Genomic DNA, 24,236 nt, shown 5'->3' with positions numbered 1-24,236 from the left:
TAGTTTTGTTTGTCTACTTTGTCTATATCGTATCATTTATAAAATGAAGTCCATGTTGTCCGTTTTTGAAGTTAGAATAAGGCAAATACGATTCATTGGAATAAACTTTATTACTTATAGAAAGCAAAAACAAACGACAAAAAAACAAAAACTGAAAACACTTGCTAAGAAGCATGCATTATTTAAACAAGCCAAACCACACAAATCAAAATTTACAAAAAAGTGAACTTAATCATTTTTTTTCTCAATTGTTTAATACTAGAAGTAGTGTGCATATAATATAGGATGGCAAAAAAAAAAGAAAAATAAACATTAAAGTATAAACATTGACATGTATTAGAAAATAGTATAAAACAGCAGCGGTAACCTGAAGACAAGGATAAACTATTCAAAGAAATCATTATTACATGTTGTTTTCCATTTTATTATTATGGTTACATCTGTCGGCACATAATATGTACTTTGAACATGTACAAGTTTTTTTTTCTGTTATACCTGACCTTTGCATACTTCTTGCAAATTTATGTTTATATATTTGTACCGATTAGAAAATCTTGATAATAATTTTCCAGTACGAAAAGGTGCTCACAGTGAATCTGAAAGGTTACATAAAAGAAAATTGCCTTTGGCATAGTTGGTGTTAGGATTAAGTTTAACCCTAAATTATTGTTAGTCATGTTAATATCAATGATTATGTAATAACCAACTCAGAAAAAAAACTGCTTTGAAACTTAGAATGACCGCTCTGATATGTGCTTTTAATGATGAAAAAACGTTTATATATATATATATATATATATATATATATATATATATATATATATATATATATATATAAATATATATATATACATACATTTACATTGTCAATTTCAAAGGGGAAATTGTTTGGCTGCATGACGAAAAGTGCACGTACTTATATAACAGCCCTTTTTATGTTGTGCATAATTCGAACCAAAGTTTTTTTATGGTACTTATATGATTTAAATGCCACTCGTATTTGTTAATATAAAAAGAGAATATGTGGTGTGATTTCCAGTGAAATAGTCAAATGTCAAGTAAGGAATAATCACACTTCTACATTTTAAGACAGTGATTTGCAAAACCCGTACCTTAAAGCAAACAGTACAAGGCCCAAATATAAATGTTGTAAAACTGTTCATAGAAACATAAAAACAACTGGACTAAATTCCGGAATGGAAGATGAGGCTAGAACGAAACTTTACAAACCCTATTGATATTGAATCCACAATGGGCTTTTAAATTTAATCAAATAAGACTTTTAACTCTGAACTTGGACCTAATGCTAATGAAAGTAATTACATAATATAGTAAACGTTTAGAAGTACAGTGTACACCATGATATCTTTCCGATCACGCTATGGACATGTTTTATTGATGTCATTAATGACCCACTTAGGACGTCCAATGTTATTTCCTGATACGATCCGACAACAAGTAGAGTGATAAATGAACCTGATAATTTATCTTAAGTCTTCAACATACTGTTCGTGCCGCGACTGTCTTCTAATTAAAAAAAAAGCTTTTATATCTGAAAAAGCAAAGGTGAAAGGCTCATAAACAGAAATTCGCATTTTCCTTACATTCCCAGTTTATAAAGCCAAACCCTAAGGAAATGCACCTTTATTTCATTGCAGATTGGTTGTAAAGGAAAAAATAAAATTGGAATACTCACATTATTCAGCACACAACACACGAATAAGTCAAGAAAGTTATTTTTGTGCATACACATCATGTATATTTTTACCGAAAGAAAATATGTAACTATATAGCTCAATTGTAATGCAAAACCAGTCTGAAAATAACAAAAGCGCATCTTATAGAAAACAGAATTTAATCGAATGTTCCTTGTGTATTACATTTCGATTATTCACATGTAGAATATATTCGGTTACTGCACTCTCGGACTTATCCTTGCCAAATCGTCAAAACACAAATACTTGATCCTTGGAAACAAAAAGAAAAAAAAGTGAAGTGAATGTATATACAAAGAAGTTTTCGTTGCCTTAATCTAATTTTGTCCACTATTTCCAAGCTGTCTCCATACTCACCTAGTAAGTTGCTAAACTGTTGAATCAGCAGTTTTACCATGGCCTTCGTTATTAGATCCCAGATAAGCTATTAAGATTAAAATCTTAGTATCAACATTTATTTGCTCATATTACTTTTGATTAAAAACTACCACTCTATATTTTAAGGCGGTTTTGGGCAATACATGGGTTGGGTCCGTATTGTATGAATTATGACGTACCTTGGTTCTCAACCCTGCATGAGAATAATGTGGATTGATAGTACATACGATGGGGGTGTAACTTTTTGTATGTTTAAGCATGTCTGGAGGTGTTATGTCAGTAACTTATTGACTGATTGTAGTGCTTTTGCAGTGTAAAATTATATGTGTTTCTTTAGTTTTGTTTTAACAAGGAACTCAGATGTGTTAAAATATGTGATATTTTTTATCGGACGTAGAATTGAACTCTTGCTCAAACATTGGCATTTTCATTACTATAACTTAAATACATGGGTGTGTAATATTAATCAACTCAAAGTTAAGGTTACCCGATAAAAAAAAAGGAAAACTTAAAAATCACAATGAACGAAAAAATACTAAATATAATTTTAACGTTTGAAAATTATTTGTTGTCTTGATGTCTCTCCTATAAAAACATGTTTTATCCACAACATGTACCTAATCGGTTTCACTTATAGAGATTTGATTTCCCTATTCCATAATTCATTCTTTAATCTCGTCATATTTACGGTACATTTTTAAGTTTGCATGTATATCTTATTTTGTATGTGGCAACAGCTGTAAGGATAGACAATATCATGTCTTTTTCTTTCATCAAATATCTCATCTGGCAATGTTGCTATATGACATGTCAATATTTTGATTGATTTTCATATTTATACCTCCTATTTGAAAACCTTGTGATATCTAGTGATTTTAGTTCTGTCTGTCCGTTCTTCCGTCACATATTCTAATTCGAAACTCCACAGAAACCACTGAATGGAATTTGATGAAACTTGCACAGTCTATTTATTACATGATGCAGGTGTGCACATCGCTTTTATTTTTTTCATCTGTATGTCTTTGGGGTTTATTGATGAAAATTTAGGACTTTGTCATTTGTCAACAAAAAGGGGGAAGAGGGTGGCTCTTCTAATACACAACTTTTCTGAAACCGAAATTGATGTTACTTTTACATATTATTTATACCACTGTGCTATTGTGCACCTCTTATTTTGATTTTTCATCTGAATGCTTAAATCACTTATGGGATATTCTACATATTATATTTATATTAACTGTTATGATTGTAATTAAAAAACCAAAATGATATGCGAGTGTCGCTAAAAGTTTGTGATTAATGTTTAAAATCCCTTTTCTGTAGTTGTCGTGGAGAAACTGGGTATATCATGTTTTCAATATATCACGCATGACTTTATATAATCTATATATAATAAATAAATATATTTTCGAAAGTTTTATTCCATAAATGAAATAAACTATTATGACATCAATTAAATTAGACAAATACATTCCTAATTCCTTTTCATCTGTGGCAACATCCCTTCAGCACCTGCGTATGGAGTGTTCATATCACAACTCATACGTTATGCCAGATCTTGCCGAATTTACGCAGACGTTTTGTATTGCGCTAGACTTCTCACAAATAGACTTCTGAAACCGGGTTATGTTGCTACAAGATTGAAGTCCTCGCTACAAAAGTTTCATGGTCATCATCATGAACTCGAGTATCCATCTGCGCCATGAAAACTGATTTGTTCAACGTGTGATAGTTTTCCTTTCCTCTTTCGTCTACCCCGGACATGACTATTTATGAACAACTCAGCGATTCTAGAAAAGCAGAAGTCGTTTACCCTACCGGTGTACCTTGTCCATGCTCCCAGTTTGTAGTTGCTCATTTGCTTTTGTTACTTTGTATATATAATTTTAGTTACTTTATGTTCTTTGTTGTGTATGTCTGTTTATAATGTCTGATCCCTAAATTACACTTTTTAATTACTGTTATAACCTTAGTCCCCTTGATTACTCTTTTATTCCTAAGTTATTTTTGCATACTCTTAACCAAACTTCAGTTAAAGTATAAACTTTTATAAAAGACTGTCTTAATAGTGGCCTTAGTAACTGTTATTTGATACATGTCCAACATACAGTAGTAGCCTCATTTTTGTGCAAATATATACTTACTCTCAAAATTGGTATAGGGATTTGTTTCTCCTGTAATGTAAGAAGTTGATTATAAATATGGCACACCTATATTATTCAAATAACTAAAATGTGTTTAAACGTTCCAAAAGCAACAGGTAAGTACAAATTATACATTAACCTCGACACAACATAATTGTACCACGACACAGTATAATGCATGCATTATAACCAAATGTAAAAACAATCTTAGATATATTTAATGAAACTGTTAAACCAATTTTATCACATGGAGGTGAAATTGCTTTGAAATGAGGTAGACGCTCTACCTATATAGATTTTCTAACTTAAGTGTGAAAATATCCATTGCTAAAGGTGATATACTTTACAGTTTTGAAATATCTAAATAGAAATATAAATACATATAACAGCTTATAAGTAGAGAGTCTGGAAATAACCAACGATATTAAACTCAATAAAAACTTTCAAAAGTCGAGATGGTAAATCTGTGCTTATATGGAAAATGTGATCTGAAAATAACGTACTTATAAAAAAAAAAAAAAAAAAAAAAAAAAAAAAAAAAACGAGCCGTCTACTTTTAGATTTGTATACGAATAGAGATACGTCAATGACAAAAACTATGATCACATGTGGTTCGATCATCATTATTATATACATATAGAAGTAATTGTACTAAATCAAAATCGTTTGTAACACCAGGGGTTGATTTAAACTTGCAATCATTATACTGGATGTGTATATTTGTTAAATGCTCACTGAAATTATACTGCTCAGCAATGGGCGTTTTAATTAACAAATACAAGTAACGGATTTGATTTGATTTATTCGATAATGATCAGTACAGTATTATATATATATATATATATATATATATATATATATATATATATATATATATATATATATATATATATATATACCGACCAAAAATTTGCATCTAACATCGTTGAGAATTTTTCAGACTTTTATATATATATATATATATATATATAACATTATCATTCTGAAAATGTACACATATTACAACAAACAGTACTTTTGATACATGTGAAACATACGTTTTTAGATATTAATAGATTTAGATCTATCTCAAGTGAGACCACCAACATTAAATGCACTGCTTTATTTTTATGCTGATTTAAGGTGTCAAACTTATGCTTCGTTCATGCTTAAGCATTAAGCGTTTTATTTCCGTTACAGTTCAAGTAAAACTTACATTTGTTACGTTCACGTCTAATACCTATATATGCAATAATTGCTAAAGCGATGGCAGCAAGTGCACTAACAGTTCCTATAACTATACTTTGTATTAAGTCATCTGAAATTATAACAATTTTAAGTAATATTATAATACATTTTAAAAACTTGGTAGTACTACAATAGACTCCAATATTCTTAATTCACTGTTTTTGAAGGGCGGGTAACTACTTTTAGCATTGCTCAAATTCATTATGCTTGCCTAAATAGTGGGGCGGCTAAACCTAAAATTTGACGAAAATAGTGGAATATGTGTCAGTAGGATTTTTATACTTTTACAATTGACATGACAGCCGTAAATTCAAAACAGCAGCACTGTTACCTTTAAGTTTATTTTTTCCCGTCTTAATTGGATGATGAAATCTTGCTGAAAACCATTTAAACATAAAAGTACCAGTCCATACATATTTCAGATAATGCCTATAGTAGAGGCGGTTCATGGTGTACAAAAACCCACCAAACAAACGATGTGTTTTCAGTTTACATATGATATATTTTCTTATAACGATAGTCCTTATTGTATTTTGGTCTGCACTTTTGCAAAAAACAATACATTCATCTGCCACGAAAATCAACAAAAGGAAACAAAATCAAGGACGATAACTCTTGCCAATTCCAATATCATGTACAATCTATATATGTTTTATCTCAAAAGGGCAACAACCAAATGAAAACTTAAGACTGGTTATCTGATCAGTGATGGTTTCTGTACAAAAAAAAAAATAAATAAACTGAAGTTATTGGGTTTTTTGATATGCATGATTAACCTCCTGTCTGATTGTTTTAACTACTAGGGCACATTGGTGCAAATTACTACATTGAAACTCTGCATGTGGCTTAGTGATAGCTGTTTAAAGTTTCCCATACAACATCAGTCCTCCTATAAATTAAAGGTCAAGTTGTCGTACCCAAGTAAATGGAATCTGCTAATGCGGTAGAGCCAAGTCAAAAAGGACGGGATATAGACCTTTGGATGGGGAATAGATCGCACAGAAGTTGAAACACATTAAATTAACAATCAGGGAAAAGGTAGAAATATCCTCATCGAACCTGGTGGAATCACAGACAGCAATGTGCATTTACAAATTGAAGGTGATAAAAGTATAACCGTTCGGCCTTTCAACTGCGTAGTCTAGCCTATTTGTGACTAACATGTTTGAAATGTAAAAATAATTGTTTTTATTATTTTTCCGATTAGAACAGGGAAACCAATAAGTCAAAATGTATGATATGTCAAAAATATGAAGAGTTGATGTTTCTTTCGCACCAAAGTTAATGGGGTTACCCTTTTAGAAAAGAATATACTGAGTTCAAATGCTTGCATGAAATGCGTGTTCATTTAGACAGTCGACAAATTGATGATTGCAGGGCATAAACATAACTCGTATCAAGAACTAGCCAAATCATTCGATATCTTCAGCTGCGTTACACTGCAGCTGTGATTTATAGTTGCTTGGGAAAATTCAACGAAAAAAGGTGTTAAGTACAGATGTACGGAACTACGGGACATAATTTTCATAAAACTTGAGAATCACAATTTTCTAATAATTTGCACAACTAGATATAGTGTTCTTGTTGCAAACCAATATTTGGAAATTTTCAGCTACATGTAGGTAGTTTTAGAAGAGTTGTGATAAAATGCTGATATCCGATGGAAATATCTGAGTTCATAAGCATAACTCGCATAAACAATTGGAAAATCAATATCTTATGATAATCTGCACAACTACATATTGTGTTCTTGCTACATACAACGTTTCAGGAATCTTTATTGGGTAGTTTCATCGGAGTCGCGATGACAAGCTGAAGTGTCAGACTGTCGGACGAACAGACGAACGGGGTGACCCAACTTCTATGCATGCTGTAGTCTTTGCTGAAAAAGCAAAATACCATAATTCTTGCAAGATAATATCCAGTAGTATATTAACAAGAAAAAGCTTCAAAAGGAGAACTGTTGCGACTGACGATGAAAGTGGTTCGTCAAAGACTATAAGAAAGGAGAGGTCTCAGCACATGAAAGAAGCACAAATTGCAGAATGTATATTTGTCATGTGAAGATAAAATTAACTTATTAAACATAAGAAAAAATATGACCACGAATCTTAAAGATATGCCGTTGTGCATTAACACTACAAGATAGCTTGCAAAGTTTAGGGTATGTGATATTGAAGCAGAAGAGTTGAGATACCCCCTAATTTTTAACAGCACTGTACAATTGCAACAGAGGCAGAAGTGTTCTAAGGAAGCATAGATAGCTATTTAAAAGATAAGCAGGATGAGTATGGTGACAAACCAGCATTTCAAGAACTAATAACCCACATAGTTGAAAGCCAAAGGGCTAATCCGGGAGAATTTTTTTCTCAACCTAGCAGGTCTTAGCTTATTACATGAACGACGATTGCGCGCTTATTTTTATTGATATACAGAACTAAATTGTTTTTCTTTTGTAATTTGCAGATCTGCAGGCGTACCATCTAGTACGGGAAGTAGTGCCGACAAGCATTACTATACCGATGCTTTGTATATAATAAAGCGAATTCACTGGTAGTTTTAACAAGTAATCATTGTCTGTTGCTACTCCAAGCTCACTGTTAGAACGCGTTACAATGCTCAGATATAGAACTGATGTCAAATGCCACCTTGAAAATCGGATACTGTGAAAGTACTATTGTTCGTGGGGTTCCTTTTTACGTTGACTTTGTGGGTTAACCACGAGATCTGCCTCCAAATGAAAAGAATTTAAATTGTATGACAGGATCATCAAAACCACGAATTGAAGAATCCATGAAGTTCCTATTTTCCCTTTAACCATGAATATTGATACTCAGGAATATAGGTACTTTCACAGTACTTAGGGATTCTGATAATTCAGTTGCTAAGTAACTGTTATTCAATTACCACAAATTACTCCTCTGACCGTGAACCTTTGTTTGCAATCTGAACAGACTATTTTTGTCCGGTATAGTTTGTCCGGGAAGACAAATAAACGCAATGCAATTTCATAATTATTATATTTTAACAAGGTGTTTGCATTTTATATGACAGTATGTTGAAAATATCTACAATGCTAGGTGTCATAGAAAAATATTTTGAGTAAGGAATTGTTTGTCCAGTGCAAATGGCCAGAAATGTATAGCGATGTTAAAAAGAGAGCAGGTTTCAATCCAATGGTTAAAATAATGCTGTTGTGAAAGGGTTTGAGGTGTCTAAGGCTTAACAGGAGATCCTTCAGTTCTCAGAAGATGGATCCTAGACCAGAGATCAGCAGATTGGTTGAGGAGTTATAGGAATTATCAGCCACATCGAACAACATCGTACAGACACTGACGATAGAGAAACACCAGCAACAAACATCGAAGAAAATATTGAATCTCACCGAATCTTACACAAATATACAGTACCAGTATGGGATAAACTTCACAATTTATGGGATATGGGGCAATGAGGCATGGGGAATGACGGATTTGGCAATGGGGAATGGGGATGTGGCAATGAGGAATGGGGAATTGGGCAATGGGGAATGGGGATGGGGCAATGGGGCATGAGGAATGGTGAATGGGGCGATTGGAAATCCGGCATTGGGAATGGGGTAAATGAATAGGGCAATGGGGATTTGGGCGAGGGAATAATTTTGATTGGTCAATCAAACAAATTGTTCTACCTTATTTCGCAAGAAACGTACCTACCATAATTCTATGACAGCAATGAACATATATTTTGTTAAAAAAAAGCTTGTTTTAGAGTAATTTTGAATTATTACAGGTGTCGCAATTGATTGACATTTTTTTTAAATATAAACAGAAGTACATTTGTACAATATTTAATTTATGATAATTATAGATTGAAAATGTTTGCGCTCATACGATTTCTATCATTTTTGAAAATTTGTACTGAAATGATGTCGGAGGCACTCGTATGATTTTAATATTGACAAATTAAACATATTGAGCAACAACAAAACGATCATTTCAATGATTCCCTTTCAATTGGTAGAAATATATCATTCGTCGCAATCTCGAAAAGGATAATAATATTACCAATTTATTTTCAACAGGAATTATAGACCATTATTGAAATTAGAATTGTTCGCATCCTTACAGTCTGCAGAAATATGTCATTTATGAGAATTTGAACTGAAATCAATGTGTCGCAGCCAAAACATATGATGCTTATTTTGACAATTTTAACGTTTTAAGCAATAATATAAGAACAAAGAGGTAATTTCAAGTGTTCGCACTCATTCAATTTGCAAAAAAATATCTCAATTTCAAGAATTTGGTCTGAAAGATATGTATCGCAGCGATCAACATAATAATGATATAGACAATTTTAACATCTTTTACAATAATTTTAGACTAACAGCTATATTAAATGTGTTCGCACACATACACTTTGCAAAAATATGTCATTTTGAAGATTTTTGACTGAAATATGAGTGTCGCAACCACCAACCGGATACTAATATTGCCATTCGTAATATTTTCAACAATAATTTTGGACCATTATTGAAATTAAAACTGTTCGCACTCTTACAATCTGCAGAAATATGTCATTTTTGAGAAATTTGATTGAAATTTAAAGTTCCTCAGCCACATATATGATGTTTACTTTGATAATTTTAGCATTTTAAACAATTATATAAGACCATTAAGAATATTTCAAGTGTTTGCTGTCATTTAATTTGCAAGAAATTTTCAAGAATTTAGTCTGAAATATATGTATAACAACAATGAACAAAAACCTTATCTGGACAATTTTAACATTTTTAAGAATAATTTTAGAAATTAAATTTATTCACAAGTTACACACATATATATAGTTTTAAGAATAGGGTGCATGGTTACTTCTCATGCAGCTCGGAGTGGCGATAATACATGTAAACAATGCAAATATCGCCTGCGAGTTCTGAAATAAATATTGATTGTACAAAAATTTCTGCATCCTAATGCATTACATGTGTTTAATAAAACATTTACTTTACTTTTGGGGGAAAAGGCATTGGACAGCAGGAAGTAAGTCAATACAATGGGGGATATTGCAATGGGGAATAGGGCTATAGGGAATGGGGTATGGAGCAATGGGGAGTAGGGCTATAGGGAAAGGAGCATGGGGCAAATGGGAATGGGGTATGTGGCAATGGGGGATGGGACAATGGGGGATAGGGCTATGGGGGAATGGTTTGTTTGTTTGTTTGTTGGGGTTTAACGTCAGAGCAGCAATATTTCAGCTATATTCAGACAATGAACATGAAATGGATGATAAAATGAACATGAAATGACTAAAAAGAGATGGGACACACGGACAATGGGGTCGACAAATTTTGATTGCCACTGGAAATAGGGAGAGATGGGTAGGATCGGGCAATTTAGCCCCCTGTGGCGGAGCCCTATGGTTCCTACTCCGGGAGAATACCACAGTAGGCTTCTTTAACGTGCGAGGAACGTGGTATCTTTCCAATATGGGGAATGGAGCATGGGGCAAAGGGGAATGGGGTATGTGGCAATGAGGAATGGGGGATGGAGCAATGGGGTATAGGGTAAGTGGGAAGTTTATCCCATACAGGGACTGTACCGCCTTCTTTTTCCAAATGGAAACCAACACCCGACTAGCGCAAACATCAAAGTTCATACAAAGATAATCAATAGAGAGATCAGCAGATTGGTTGAAGAGTTATAGGAACACTGTAAAATTGTCGTAGCACGAGGTCTTAATTTTACATGTACATCATAAAGAAGAATGATGCAAAGTTTAAGGCTGCTTGTATCATCAACAGATGTCTATCTTAGGTTGCCGCTCTACTGTAAGCGATGTTTAATTACCATAATAAGTTGTTAGTTGTATAAACAATATCTGTTCCTATTCCAAGTAGAGATCATCCTTATATTTAAACTCACCAATAGAACTATTATTTTAAGTGTGTCTTCTGATACATAATTTGTATTTTAGTTCAATATAAAATGTATAAGCACGATACTGTAATGGCTAATTGCGTTTAATTTCATTTTTGGCAATGCTCATTTTTAACTTCCAGAAAAAGTCTCTTTATCCATGTTCTTTGTTCACGAAAGAATTTTGCAAAAAAAGTGTTTTTTTGTTTTTGTTTTGTTTTCAAATCTGGTGAAAAAAGTTTTTGTAAGCTGCATATACACGTTTATGTAGGTAGGGCCTAAATATGTGTAACTCGTAACCTACCAACTTATTTCCGTATCCAAATAATGTTTTGCTAAGATCTTTATAATTACGAAGTTAAGAACTAAAAATTCCATGAGATGTGCACTAGCCCGTTTTAATTTTATTCTGGTCAAGAGAATGATATTCTATTTTCAAATAGATATTTCTTGTTTGATCGGTTTTCTGATACAATATGTGTTCTGGAAGTCATCTCACCAAATTAATACTTGACTATTCCTCACATTCCTGTCTGAGTTTTTCCTGAATACAATAAGAGGTTAAAACTTCAATTGAAGGCTCTGGATAAACTTTTGAAAGATTTGATATTGTATTAAAAAGATGTGATTGAGTTTGAATTCCGTACCATATCTAGCGTCAATGCTCGTACTAGACGATCTGATCGAGGATGAAAAAAAGTCTCAAACACAGAGTCTTATGCGATTTTGAATTATCGTCAATTGATATTTTGATAAAATTATGATATTCTAATGTGAAATATGTATTAAAATTGTACAAATAACAAAACTACCAGACTTTGTTTTTGGATACAGGAATTTTGGGGTACACATTTCAGATATTTTAAAAGCAGATAACCGAATAAAACTTTTTTTTAAAGAAAAAAAGCATTTTATAAATCAAAATTCTAGCCTAGCCATTTTGTCATTTTGTTTTGTACTGATTACACATTTAAGACCCTACCATTTATTTACACATTCTGGATCCAGTTTTATGAGAACATATTTATAGATCGTGAATATTTAGAGTTAGATTGAGGAGACAAAACGAAGTGACAGATAGATTTGTTTGTTTGTTTGTTGGGGTTTAACGTCCAAGCAGCAATATTTCAGTTATATTCAGACGATGAACATGAAATTGATGATAGAATGAACATGAAATGATGATGAAATGCAAAAGGGATGGGACACAAGGACAATGGGGTCGACAAATTTTGATTGCCACTAGAAATAGGGAGAGATGGGTAGGGTCGGGCAATTTAGCCTCTTGTGGCGGAGCCCTATGGTTCCTACTGTAGGGTTGTTTAACGTGCGAGGAACGTGGCATCTTTCCCGACACGGTGCACCACTATGGTTTGCGGTCAGGTTTTCCGTATTATAGCCTGACAACCCCAGCATGTAACACGCCAGGGGTACCCCATTCCACCACCTGGGGCACACAACCCAATTGCTCTGTGGGCAGAGCGCCCTAGCCCCCTGCTAAGGTTCTGAGCACTAATAAGTTGCCTTTTACTACAAGCTTAGAGCTGCTGCAGGCTTATTCTTTTAACACCCAGACCTGCACGGGGCGTGACAGATAGAAAAATTAAACATAACCCCCTAACTGACCCTCATGGTTCTGCTGAATATGTTAGTTAGGATAGATGACATACGTACAATTTCGCTTATAAGGCAATATGGATAAGATATTGATAAAGATGTAGGAAATTACATTAAAAAAATACAGAATTTCCTCCAAACATTTTATCAGTTATATCAAGATTTTTTGTGTTCTATTATTTTCCTTACAGTCCTTTCTTTGTTTTTGTTTTTGTTTCTACAATACTAGTTAAATAAACAAAAAAAAAAAACATTTCAGAAGGATATTTTTGACAGAATGTTATAGGCTTTGCAGCATGCGCGATCATGCATTTAATTGGCTCGCATATGCTATCACGGACTGTTTTGATGTACGATGGGCTTTGTATTGTTATATGACTGAGACATACTATAACTAGTAATAATACGTCCTTATTATTCTTTTAACTGGTTACTTTTTTGTACTCATGTACCATCTTGCAAATACACTGATTGATAATATATTCTCGTATACATAAAGTGATAAATACCTGAAATCAAGCCATACATGGAGTTGATAATTAGACATTATAAGTTTCTCCAAAGCATGTTATTCTCTCTTATTGAATATATAGTAATAGTCGTAGAAATCGGAGCAATATGGTTAATGATTATTTTGTTGTATTGTTTGTTTGTGTTATGTTTGCATCGGAACGAACTTCGGAAAGTTGTGTGTAGTAAATTTGTTGCTTGAAATGACACTTAAGGCAAATAAAACACTTACCTTTTAAGACTGCTGGTTGGCTTTTTCCAGTTCCTATGGAGTTTGTAGCAAAACAAGTATATTCCCCTGACATCAATTCTGTTGCATATAGGATTGTTAAAGACGGGTTTTGTAATGTCACTCCGCTGTAACCGACAGAACGAGACGAAATTATGCTTTGTATTCCTTTGTTGTATCTTTGCCAAAATATCATCGTCGGTTTCGGAGTCGATGATACAATTGTACATAGAATAGTTATAGAAATTATAGAAAATCCTATACCTGTGATTAATTGTTCCGATGCCACTTGCACTACTGGAATAGCTAAATTTAGTACAAACGATAACTGTATCATTTCAATTCAATTCATTTGAACTTATAAATCGTTACAGCGTATCCATCTTCACCGTTTTAACTGATTTATCTGGCGTGTCATAATTTGCCTTTCCTCTTTCGTCTACCCTGGACTTGACTTTTTATGAGCAACTCGGCGGGTGTTCTAGAAACGCAGAGGATGCGTAGGCTACCGGTGCACCTGGTCTATGCTACCATATTTTAGTGAAGTCACAGTTGTACATTTACTTTTGTTACTTTGTATGTATTATTTCATTATTTTATGAAATTTGTTGTATGTTTCTGTTTTCCATTTCTGTCCTTTGTCTCTGGATTACATTCTTTTGACTTCCACTAGAATCATGGTTCCTTCGATAACTCTAATTAAAACATCACGTTCTTGATCTTCGTGTACAATTTGAGCAATTATCTAAAGACATACATTTTCGATGTAAAATTTTTCAATTGATTTGTACTATGATACCTAGTACAATCTGCATTGAATATTCTTATTGTAAAACACATACAAAACGCTTGGTATCCTTAAATGTATTTAACAGTATGCTAAATAAGCATTGGTACCTGCGTCAACGACTACCCGAATCGGGCGATGTTCACCCATCCCATCTCTGTTTACAGCAACACAAATATATTCTCCTGTTATATTTTCATTATCAATGAAGGTGCCCTAGTTGTACTGCCATCAGTACCCTTATAACCTTCTGTAATGATATGTTTAAATCCGTTGTAAATTTTGTACCAGTAGACTTCTGTTTGGAATGGTTCTGCATTGACTTCACATGGAAGTAACACTCTTTCTTGTAATCTTGCTTTATGCATTTTTAACATAGCTGTTGCCACTGGTATATCTAAAATAAATAAGAAAAATACCCATCGCACACGTTTTTTGTCGCAAAACAGAAATTATGGAAACAAATACACAATATCTCAAGGATAATCAAATAAAAATTCTTGAAGGAAAGCACAAAAGGAGCAACACATGCCTTAAAGATAGCTACTTAAATGTAAGTTTCTATAAGAATCAGACATGGGAACAATCTGAAACATGCATGTGAAAACGTATTTCACTTCACGGTGATTCCTCGTATTGAAAATACCATTATTTGATCACTGCAATTGTTCTTATTTTTTGTCAATAGAACGTTAGAAAAAAGTGGTTTTGACAGAGAAAACTGTCCAAAAATTGTTCTAATCCATTGCAATATACTGAAGTATTACTCAATTAATCAAAAAAAAAATCAGGAAAAATTTTTTCTGGATTTTGATGATGCAAGCAGTAAAATTACACAAATAAGGTTGGTTTATTCACGCCATGCTTTACCCACGTCCTGCTTCTTACAGATCCTAACACTTATTTCACATATGATGCTAAAATGAATCCACCATAACAAGAATTCACGAAAGTAAAAAAAAAAAAATCATAATCATTAGGAAAAATGACACGTTGAAGTTTCATGGTGCAGATGGATGCACCGTAACGATCCACATAATAAACGAGTTTATGATGACGACCATAAAACTTCTGTAGCAATTTAACCCTGTTCCAGAAGCTTAAATGTAAGAGGTCTAGCTCTAAATACTAAAGCATCGTGTTATACTAAATATAAAAAAAAATGGATTAGTGATTCATGGTGAGAACTGTAACATGATAATGTAAGTTTAGGAGAAGATGCGACAGCCACTTTACCTTCCCTGAACCCCAACAAATTTTGCTAAGACTTAATGGTAGTATATTTTAAGTTTCTAAAAAAACAATTAATATGCAGCGAATTTCGTTTGCATTTAAACATTTAACCATTTTAAGATGTTTTGATGTTTTTACTTCTGGTCTGGTCTTCTCTATTTTTATATTTCTACTATTTCTGGTCTTTCAACACGAAATTCGAAATTCATGAAATGCAAAATATTCAAATAGGTAAATAAAACCTTATTTTACATCAAAGTTTACATTTACTTATATTTTCCACTATTTTGATTTCTGGACTTTTAACTTGTACGCAGTCTTTATTTCTATAGACCCGAGAAACAACGTTATTATTTCTATACTACACCACTTTCTTTTTTCAGTGAAAGATGTTGATTTTGTCCTTAACACTCAGATGATAGCCATAAATTGATGTTGTATCATAATACATTTAACTTTAACACTCATTACCTACGATCACAGATTAAAGAGTAATCGAGGGAACCAAGGTTATAGGTTAATCAAAAGAATGTAATCCAGAGACAAACGTACACAACAAAGAACATGAAGTAACTAAAGTCATACATAAAAAAGTAACAAAAGCAAATGAGCAACTCGGACTCCACTAAAAAACTGGGAGCATGGACCAGGTGCACCGGTAGGGTAAGCGTCCTCTGCTTTTCTAGAAACACCCGCCGAGTTGCTCATAAAAAAGTCCGGGGTAGACAAACGAGGAAAGTAAAACTATGACCCGTTGAATAAATCAGTGTTCATGGTGCAGATGGATACACCATAACGAACAAGGAGTTCATGATGACGACCATACAACTTCTGTAGTGATGACTTCAATCTTGTAGCAACATAATCCTGTTCCAGAAGCCTATTTGTTAGAGTTCTAGCGCGATACAAAAAAGTCTGCGTAGTTTCGGCAAGCTCTGGCATAACGGATCAGTTGTGATATGAACACTCCATATGCAGGTGCTGAAGGGATGTTGCCGTAGATGAAAGGAAAGTTGACAATTATGAATGAAAAGTCATCACGTTTGTCGTAAGGTTTGGTCAATAGTTTTCCTTTACCATCATTTCTAAGTGTAGGTCAAGATATGAGGCTGACTTCACAGTGTCTGTTGTATCCGTTATCTCAAGTTTTTTTGGGGTAGATGCGATGTATCAAATTCCCGAAATTAGGATTGTTTAAAGATAATACGTTATCTTTATAGCGGAATCTGAAATGAAAGGATCTAGCTAAACGCTATTCATTCTTTCGGATCAGATCAGCTATAAAGTTAGCCTCATAAGAATGAAGGAAAAGGTCAGCAATAAAGGAGCAATAAATTTGTTCCCATTGGAATGCCGACCGTTTGTTGAAAAAACACGTCCACCACACTGGACAAATAAGTTGTCGATTAAAAATTCTAGCATTTTGTAAACATCCTCTTCCTCTGTATATCTTGAAGATGATTTGGAATTATTTTTTACAAAGTGAGGGATATCTACCAAGAACTATATATTTGCATCTAGATGTACCATCTTTTTTGGAAAAACAACGATGTATACTGTTTTTTAAGTCGGGATTTTAACTGAGTATGGGGGAATAGAAGCATACAGTGTTGAAAAATCATAGGTTTTAATGCTATTATATTCAGATAATAGTCTTGAACTGATTGTCTCCAAAAGATCTTTCGAATTTTCCAGGATCCACATTGAATTAATACCACTACGGGAGTAACAAGTATTGTGGTAGGACTGTAGACCCTCTTTGACAGTTGTGAGTATAGAAGTTAAAAGTTTTGAAAGAGGTTTGGTGGTAAATTTTTCAGATGCAGTAAAGCATTCACGCAAATAATTTATCGGAATTAAATCATATTTTTTTCTGAAAACTTAGAAGTATATAACCCTAAGCGTGTTGTTCTATACATAACAGATTTAAAGCCTTGAAATAACCTACCTAAGAAGGTAATGCAGATCAAATATGGCTTATAAAACAGTTATTTGATTTTTTTATGTACAAGCACTTAGAAAAACTTATCAAAATAGGCATCATTGTTATAATGTCTTATCTTAATATCTACATTTGCTTTGGGTTTATTTTAAAACATTTTCTTCTTTTGAAAATTGCATCTGGTTTTTAGCCTTTTTGATAAGCGCATGTATAATTACCTGTAACTAATAATAGGATATTACTAGGAGCCACAGTTGGCATTTTTTTTTTCTCATTTTTTAAATACACATCTTTCAATAAATAATAACATTTATAAAAAAAATACTGACCCTCCCTCCTTTAGGAACTATTTTCCCATTTTATATTTACTTGTATAAAGATAGCAGGATAATTTTTTTTTCAATTTGAAAAGATTTTCAACTAATCTTATATCCATTATATACGGTTTATTTACCTCCAATGACTGTTATATTGGTAAAAGTGCTAAATCCTAAACCAACAATATTTTTTGCAATGCACTGATATTGACCTGCGTCTGTGGTGGTTGCGAAGAGCATATGGAGAGAAGGTTTTACGGATTTAATGACACTCCGGATGAATGCTGTGTTAATCGTGATACTCTTCCATTTGACAGCTTTTGTCAGTACACATCAAAATGGTTTGGCAAAGAATCGACTGAACAATGTAGAATAAATGCATTTCCAAATTTTACTTCAGCGGAAACGATTCCAACAGTAACTTTTGGCACATCTTAAATGAACATAAAACATTTGTTTCAAATACATTGTCATGTTTACAAATTTGCTTATTGCATTATTCATAAAACAAACGTGTAAGTAGATTTTTCTGCTCTATAATTGATTTATAAAGTTGTTTACACTAATGCAATGATAATGCCAGGAACTTCATGACAAAAAACTGTGTTCCGAAATTATAATCTAAGAGTTCAGAGAATCATATACGAGGTAAACGCACAAAACAAATGTCATAGAAACAACAATTTTTAGACGCATTATATTCATAATAATAATACAATGAATAATATTGATTTGTTGTGGCATTTATCGTTAATTTGATCCTCTATCCTACATAACAACACATAGATGAACTGTCGCGTACAACCATACATCGTGTACTAAGTAACGGTCCTATATTAATCCTACGAGGAAAAATGACCCGGCCAGAGAAACCTATATGTCATATAGCCTAGCACTAGGGCGCTGGACTCAGTGTTGGCGGTGATGCCATAGATGTCACAGAGGTACGAGTTCGATTCCTGCAGAGGAACAACAACAAATTTGCTTCGTAAAATGGACAGTTCTAACATATATATAATGTTACCTCCAATTATTTCTTACTGGGGAATGCTACTCTTCCTTGTCCCAATGTCATTTGTGGCATAGCAGGTATAGTTTCCACCATTTGCCTTTGTGGCGTATGTCAGAATTAATGACGGACGTTCACCCAAGACACCTTCCGTCCCGAATGAACCATAGTTAATTATTTGACTTAACTCATCGTTTGAATGTATCCAGTACACTCTTGAAACTGGTGGAGTGGAATCGATCTCGCATTCAATAGTGACGCTTTTTCCATATGTGACGGATGTATAAGTAAATGGTGCTCTTATATATGGAATATCTAAAGAAAACATATCAAATCCATTAATATGCTTACATCAGCCCTATTACTGACAAAATATTTCATTATAATTTGACACAAAAACTATTCCCCAATTCATAGATGTCGGATCAATACACAATTAATCTTCGACCTTAGAAGAACTAAGCCTGAATTCAGTCTGACAGGACCTGGCGCAACTACCTAAGATTCCTGTATATAAATCAGTCGAAATGACAGAATAGTTCATTAAGAATCAACTGTCATGCATACTTCAATAGGCGTATGTTCGTAATAAGAAACGAGACATCTATGTGACCTTGATAATTACCTAAATTCATACATCTGTTAAATGTTTCTGATGTGCCATAGAGTTGGGCCTTCCTGGATTTAAGTAATACAATTCATGGACACAGGCGCACTTGGAAAATTATAGTTTAAACTTATATTTATAAGAGAACTACGCTGTTGGCAGTCAAAACCCCTAATTTAAATAGGATTCGGGAATAGGACCTATGATATCATCGAATTTATAAAAAGTGACAATCTGTTGATATGCATCTGAAGCGTATAGTTTAGTCCATTTACGGGTTAGACTTGTCTACAATTATGTTATTTGTCAAATTTCTAATATGGTACCATATTCAAATTCAAATAATTCATTGATAATTGATTTGAAAACAAACCAAAAAAGAATAAATAAATAAACAATAAAAAATAAAACAAATATGCAAAAACTATAATAATCGATTATGGAACTTGTAATTTGTATTTATGCATTTATAATAATTACAAAGGTGTCTTACCACCAATTACTGTAACTTAAACCCTTTAACTACTGCCTAGGCCAAAGTTATTTTCTGCCAGGCATGTGTATATTCCGTTTTCCGAGAGAGTAGCTGATTTGATGGTAAGGGATGGATCCAGTATTGAACTTCCGGAAATACATTCCATCTGAGACGTTAATTTACTTATCACACCACTGTTATTTTTTAACCAATATACTTCATTCGCTGGGAATAATTCCGATGTGAACATGCTACATTTTATTACTATTTTTCCCATATATCGATGCGTTGACTTGCGACGTAGGTATTTAATATTAGGGCTCGCTCATCTGTAACGACAATTTCCTGTTAAGCTTCATATTAACTGAAATTAACATTTGAAACAAAATTCAAATGATGGGATTCATAGATTCTGCCTCAGAAACGAGTATTACAAATAATTTCTCCACTCGAAATAAAGATTTTTGGCAAGTAACCTGATGCGATACAAGAATGTTAAACATAGTTTAAAGCAAAAATATGCGAAAGGCCTAGGGAGTTGGCTTTTTCAATGTCAATGAGACCTTGGGAAATATGAAATGGCACAGGAATTAATTCATCGCTAAGTTGTTAAAAACACGTTCATCTAAAACCACAGACTTATAATGCGAGGAAATCACATTTCAGCTAAATTGAATAAATGGTAATTAGACGTTATGCTAAAAATCAAATAGCATTTCAGGCGGCAACGAAATAAATATTTCCTTCGTGCTTTAAGTAAACATTCTAATAAAAATGGGTTGAATGTCAAGTGACAATTGTTGAAATTTGAAAATGCATTATTACACAATATGCAATTGTTCTTTATAGGGTGATATTACGAAAATAAACGTACGCATTGCATGTATTACCTCCGGTAACGTTGAGAAAGTTTGGGTAGCTGCAAGATGATCTGACATCATTGAAAGCACAACAAATGAAAGAGCCCGTGTCATTCAATTTTGCTTTCAATATTGTCAATGGGGGACTTTCAACTGATCCCCCGGATGTGCGGTCAGTCAAACTTAGTTCTTCCAACGAAGAATTATCCTTATTCCACCAAACGTGTTTAATCCATGGGAAGGCAGTAACAATGCATTGCAAGGTAATTCGATGACCTATGTCCACTTGGTAGGCTGTATTTGTGCTTATAACTGTTGGTAAATCTATAAAGGCAAGGACTAAATAATAAAACTCTTAGTTGGAAGGTACAACTCTATATTTTCAGATTTGATGAGAAAGAAGGTATTGACCTTACATGCTCTTACATGATAATCACAGTTATATTTAAAAACAGTCGACAATATTAGTTTTTCAGATTCTTTTGGTGAGAATAAAAATGATACATACTACATGCTAATGATAAATTATACTTACTGAAGCATAACAAATTGTTAATTGCACTAAATGGAGGATTTAGTTTTAGTTCCAAGTTAAAAAAAATAAAAACTACAGCTACCAAGACCTTTTCCAAACAGAATAGACGTTTAAATGACTTGCACTTGCAATTTGATTTTTGATATTTCCCATAGACAACAAACATCAAATAGTTGGTAAAAACTTGCCTCCTGTAACATTAATGGTAATACCGTTGCTGCATGATGATCCAGCAACGTTGGCTGCACAGCAGATATACTGTCCAGAGTCATCAAAGTTAGCATTTCCAATGTCGTATGTTAGAATAGATGGCCCAGTCTTAGTAAGATTGAAACCATTTTTCATCTACCATGAATACGTTATGTTAGGCAAGGAGTCGACATTGCATTTGATTACATATGTTTCACCAAAGGTTATGTTTCTAAATGATAACTCAATATTTAATACAGGTTTCCCTTAAACAAAAAAACATGTTTTTTTTATAAATGTACTCGAGAAGTAGATGAAATACTTGTAAAATTATTAAATCTCTTAACTAAATCATATAGGTTGATTTGTAACTTTTGAATCAGTTCCAATTTAAAATAAAAAAAAAATTGAATGTATGATTTATATCGGTTTACTTAACATTTTTTCCCGCATTTTTCAGCCATTGCTTGTTGTCAACTCATTTGTATGTAAGTTCAGATTGAAATCATTTACCTCCAACAACTGTAAGATTGACTAGTTTATTTTCTTTACTTTTCTCTACTTTAATATTTCTCCATTGCCATAATGCGCTACAGGTGTACATCCCAGTATTTTCTGTTCTTGTTGTTGGAAAAAGAAGAGATTGGCCAATGCCGTCCATGTTCCCTTTCTCAATGAAAGGAGTAGTTATGGTAGTATTCTTTTCATAAGCATACATTAAAGACGAAATCATGATAGCATTATTTCAGTCTAATTGGATTTTAACCTTAAGAAGGTATACTAGTAACCTTAATGGGGAACAAAAATACATACGTATAGTAAAATCCTGGTCCTAATGCAGAATAACGATCTTACTAGTTTCGTATCTCTAACCAGGGACTATATAAAGTCGTTCCTTTAAGAACACAATGTGATAGGATTCAGGATTTATAAAGTTAGGAAAGTAAATAAATCCTTGTTAATTCAATACTGTATATGGCATGATTATTCTTGAAATATGCCACTATTCAACTTCGTCCTCTTACTGGCCACATCTGCATCATATCAACAATAAAAAACCAATTTATACAATATCAACTTGAACTTGACGCTACTTTTCAAACACGAGCAAAATACATGGTAAAAAGAAATACAGACCCGTTCTTTTCCAGGAAATAGAAGTAACAGATTACTTCCAGAACGCTAATAACTATTTCAGTGAACGATAAATACAATTGCAATATGTACTTAGATACTGGACTTCTTAAATATGACCTTTTCCATTATTTGAAACTACTTACTTGACACAACTAAGTATGTCGCAGCACTACACGAATCTCCGATTTCATTTCTAGCACAACATTGGTATGAACCAGTGTGATTCACGTCTGCTTCGTCAATGTAGAGAAAATATGTTGTATGTTCTGTGTTATCTAATTGATTTACATGTTGAAAAGAATTTACAAAGTAGGGTCTGTCCCACCAAACATCTTGCACTTTAATCAGGGAACTAACAGTGCAATTGAAGGTGATTTCTTCTCCCACTTCCGCTGTGAAATTTCTTTGCCCCATGTCAACAACAGGAGGAGCTAAAAAGAAAAACATATGACACTGAATGATTGATAGTTGATTTAAAGTCCAAAACTGTAAAGGTGCTAATTGCAATTCAAGTTCTTACAACAAAGTCGGTATAATTTCCGAAGTCAAACTTAAATCCAATGTAAACGCGTCCCGAGAAAGCTATTGTATTATTTAATTTGTTTGTCAGGGTCGCCCTTAAATTAAATCATCATTAAACCGCTTTAATTTGTTCAAACATGAATTTTAGTTTCGCGTTAATTTTTTTATATCTTGTTTTTACATTCCTTATATCACACTGTATTCACATTAATAGATAGGCGCTTAATTCTGTTGATTGAATCGATATTTTTAATTACAGTTGTGGGGATATAAATTATATGAGACAACACAATCAATGTCAAACTATTCTAAATGGTATAACATACACAATGGTAGCAAGAAGTTACACTCGAAAACGAAGATATTACTTGTTATGAGCATAAAATGTAAGATAAGATTTTAAAAGAATTATTTATATACAACTCATTTATATAATGAGTTCTTTAAACATTGATATTAAGAACTTAATTAGTTACATGAATTTATACTCAAAAGAATCGCAAAATAACACTATTATTGTCCTTAAAGCTAGTTGTATTTCATTACGACCAGAAACGTTCAGATTTCTTGGTGTCGTGTTTTTGGGAGGAGAAATGACACAAGACAGATTTCATATATTCATATATATATATATGTGTGTGTACTTAAACGAATATGTACACGAAGTTGTGCATGTGTGTATGTCTTTTTTAATTGATCTTGTTTTATACGTTTATTTTTACGTTTTTATTTATTTAATTTTTTTTGGAATTAATTACTAATAATAACAAAGAAACAATACCTCCTAGTATCTCCAAGCTTATTTGTTGACTCAACGAAAATGATTCAGTCGTATCCTGTTCTTCCCTCATTTTTTTCCAATTAATTCCGCATATGTACATTCAACTGTCTTTGAATGTCGGCCGT

General features: G+C 33.0%; 1 protein-coding gene across 1 annotated transcript; it reads right to left on the bottom strand.

Annotated features, from left to right (window-relative positions):
- Positions 1-2,083: 2,083 nt before the first annotated feature.
- Positions 2,084-20,394, bottom strand: LOC148607518 (contactin-4-like). Its single transcript, XM_088543539.1, has 5 exons — positions 20,133-20,394; positions 14,731-14,901; positions 13,721-13,840; positions 5,433-5,534; positions 2,084-2,139 (listed from the first exon to the last, which is right to left on the bottom strand). Exons 1-5 carry the CDS (start codon positions 20,362-20,364, stop codon positions 2,084-2,086), a joined length of 681 nt encoding a protein of 226 aa, XP_088399665.1. The 5' UTR covers positions 20,365-20,394.
- Positions 20,395-24,236: the final 3,842 nt, after the last annotated feature.

Source organism: Perna viridis, chromosome 9 (assembly GCF_037379345.1).
Source record: "Perna viridis isolate PV_CMFRI_1.1 ecotype Kerala chromosome 9, ASM3737934v1, whole genome shotgun sequence".
NCBI lineage: Eukaryota > Metazoa > Mollusca > Bivalvia > Mytilida > Mytilidae > Perna > Perna viridis.
The sequence above is the reverse complement of the archived record's forward strand: the minus strand, read 5'-3'. Positions and strand labels throughout refer to the sequence as shown.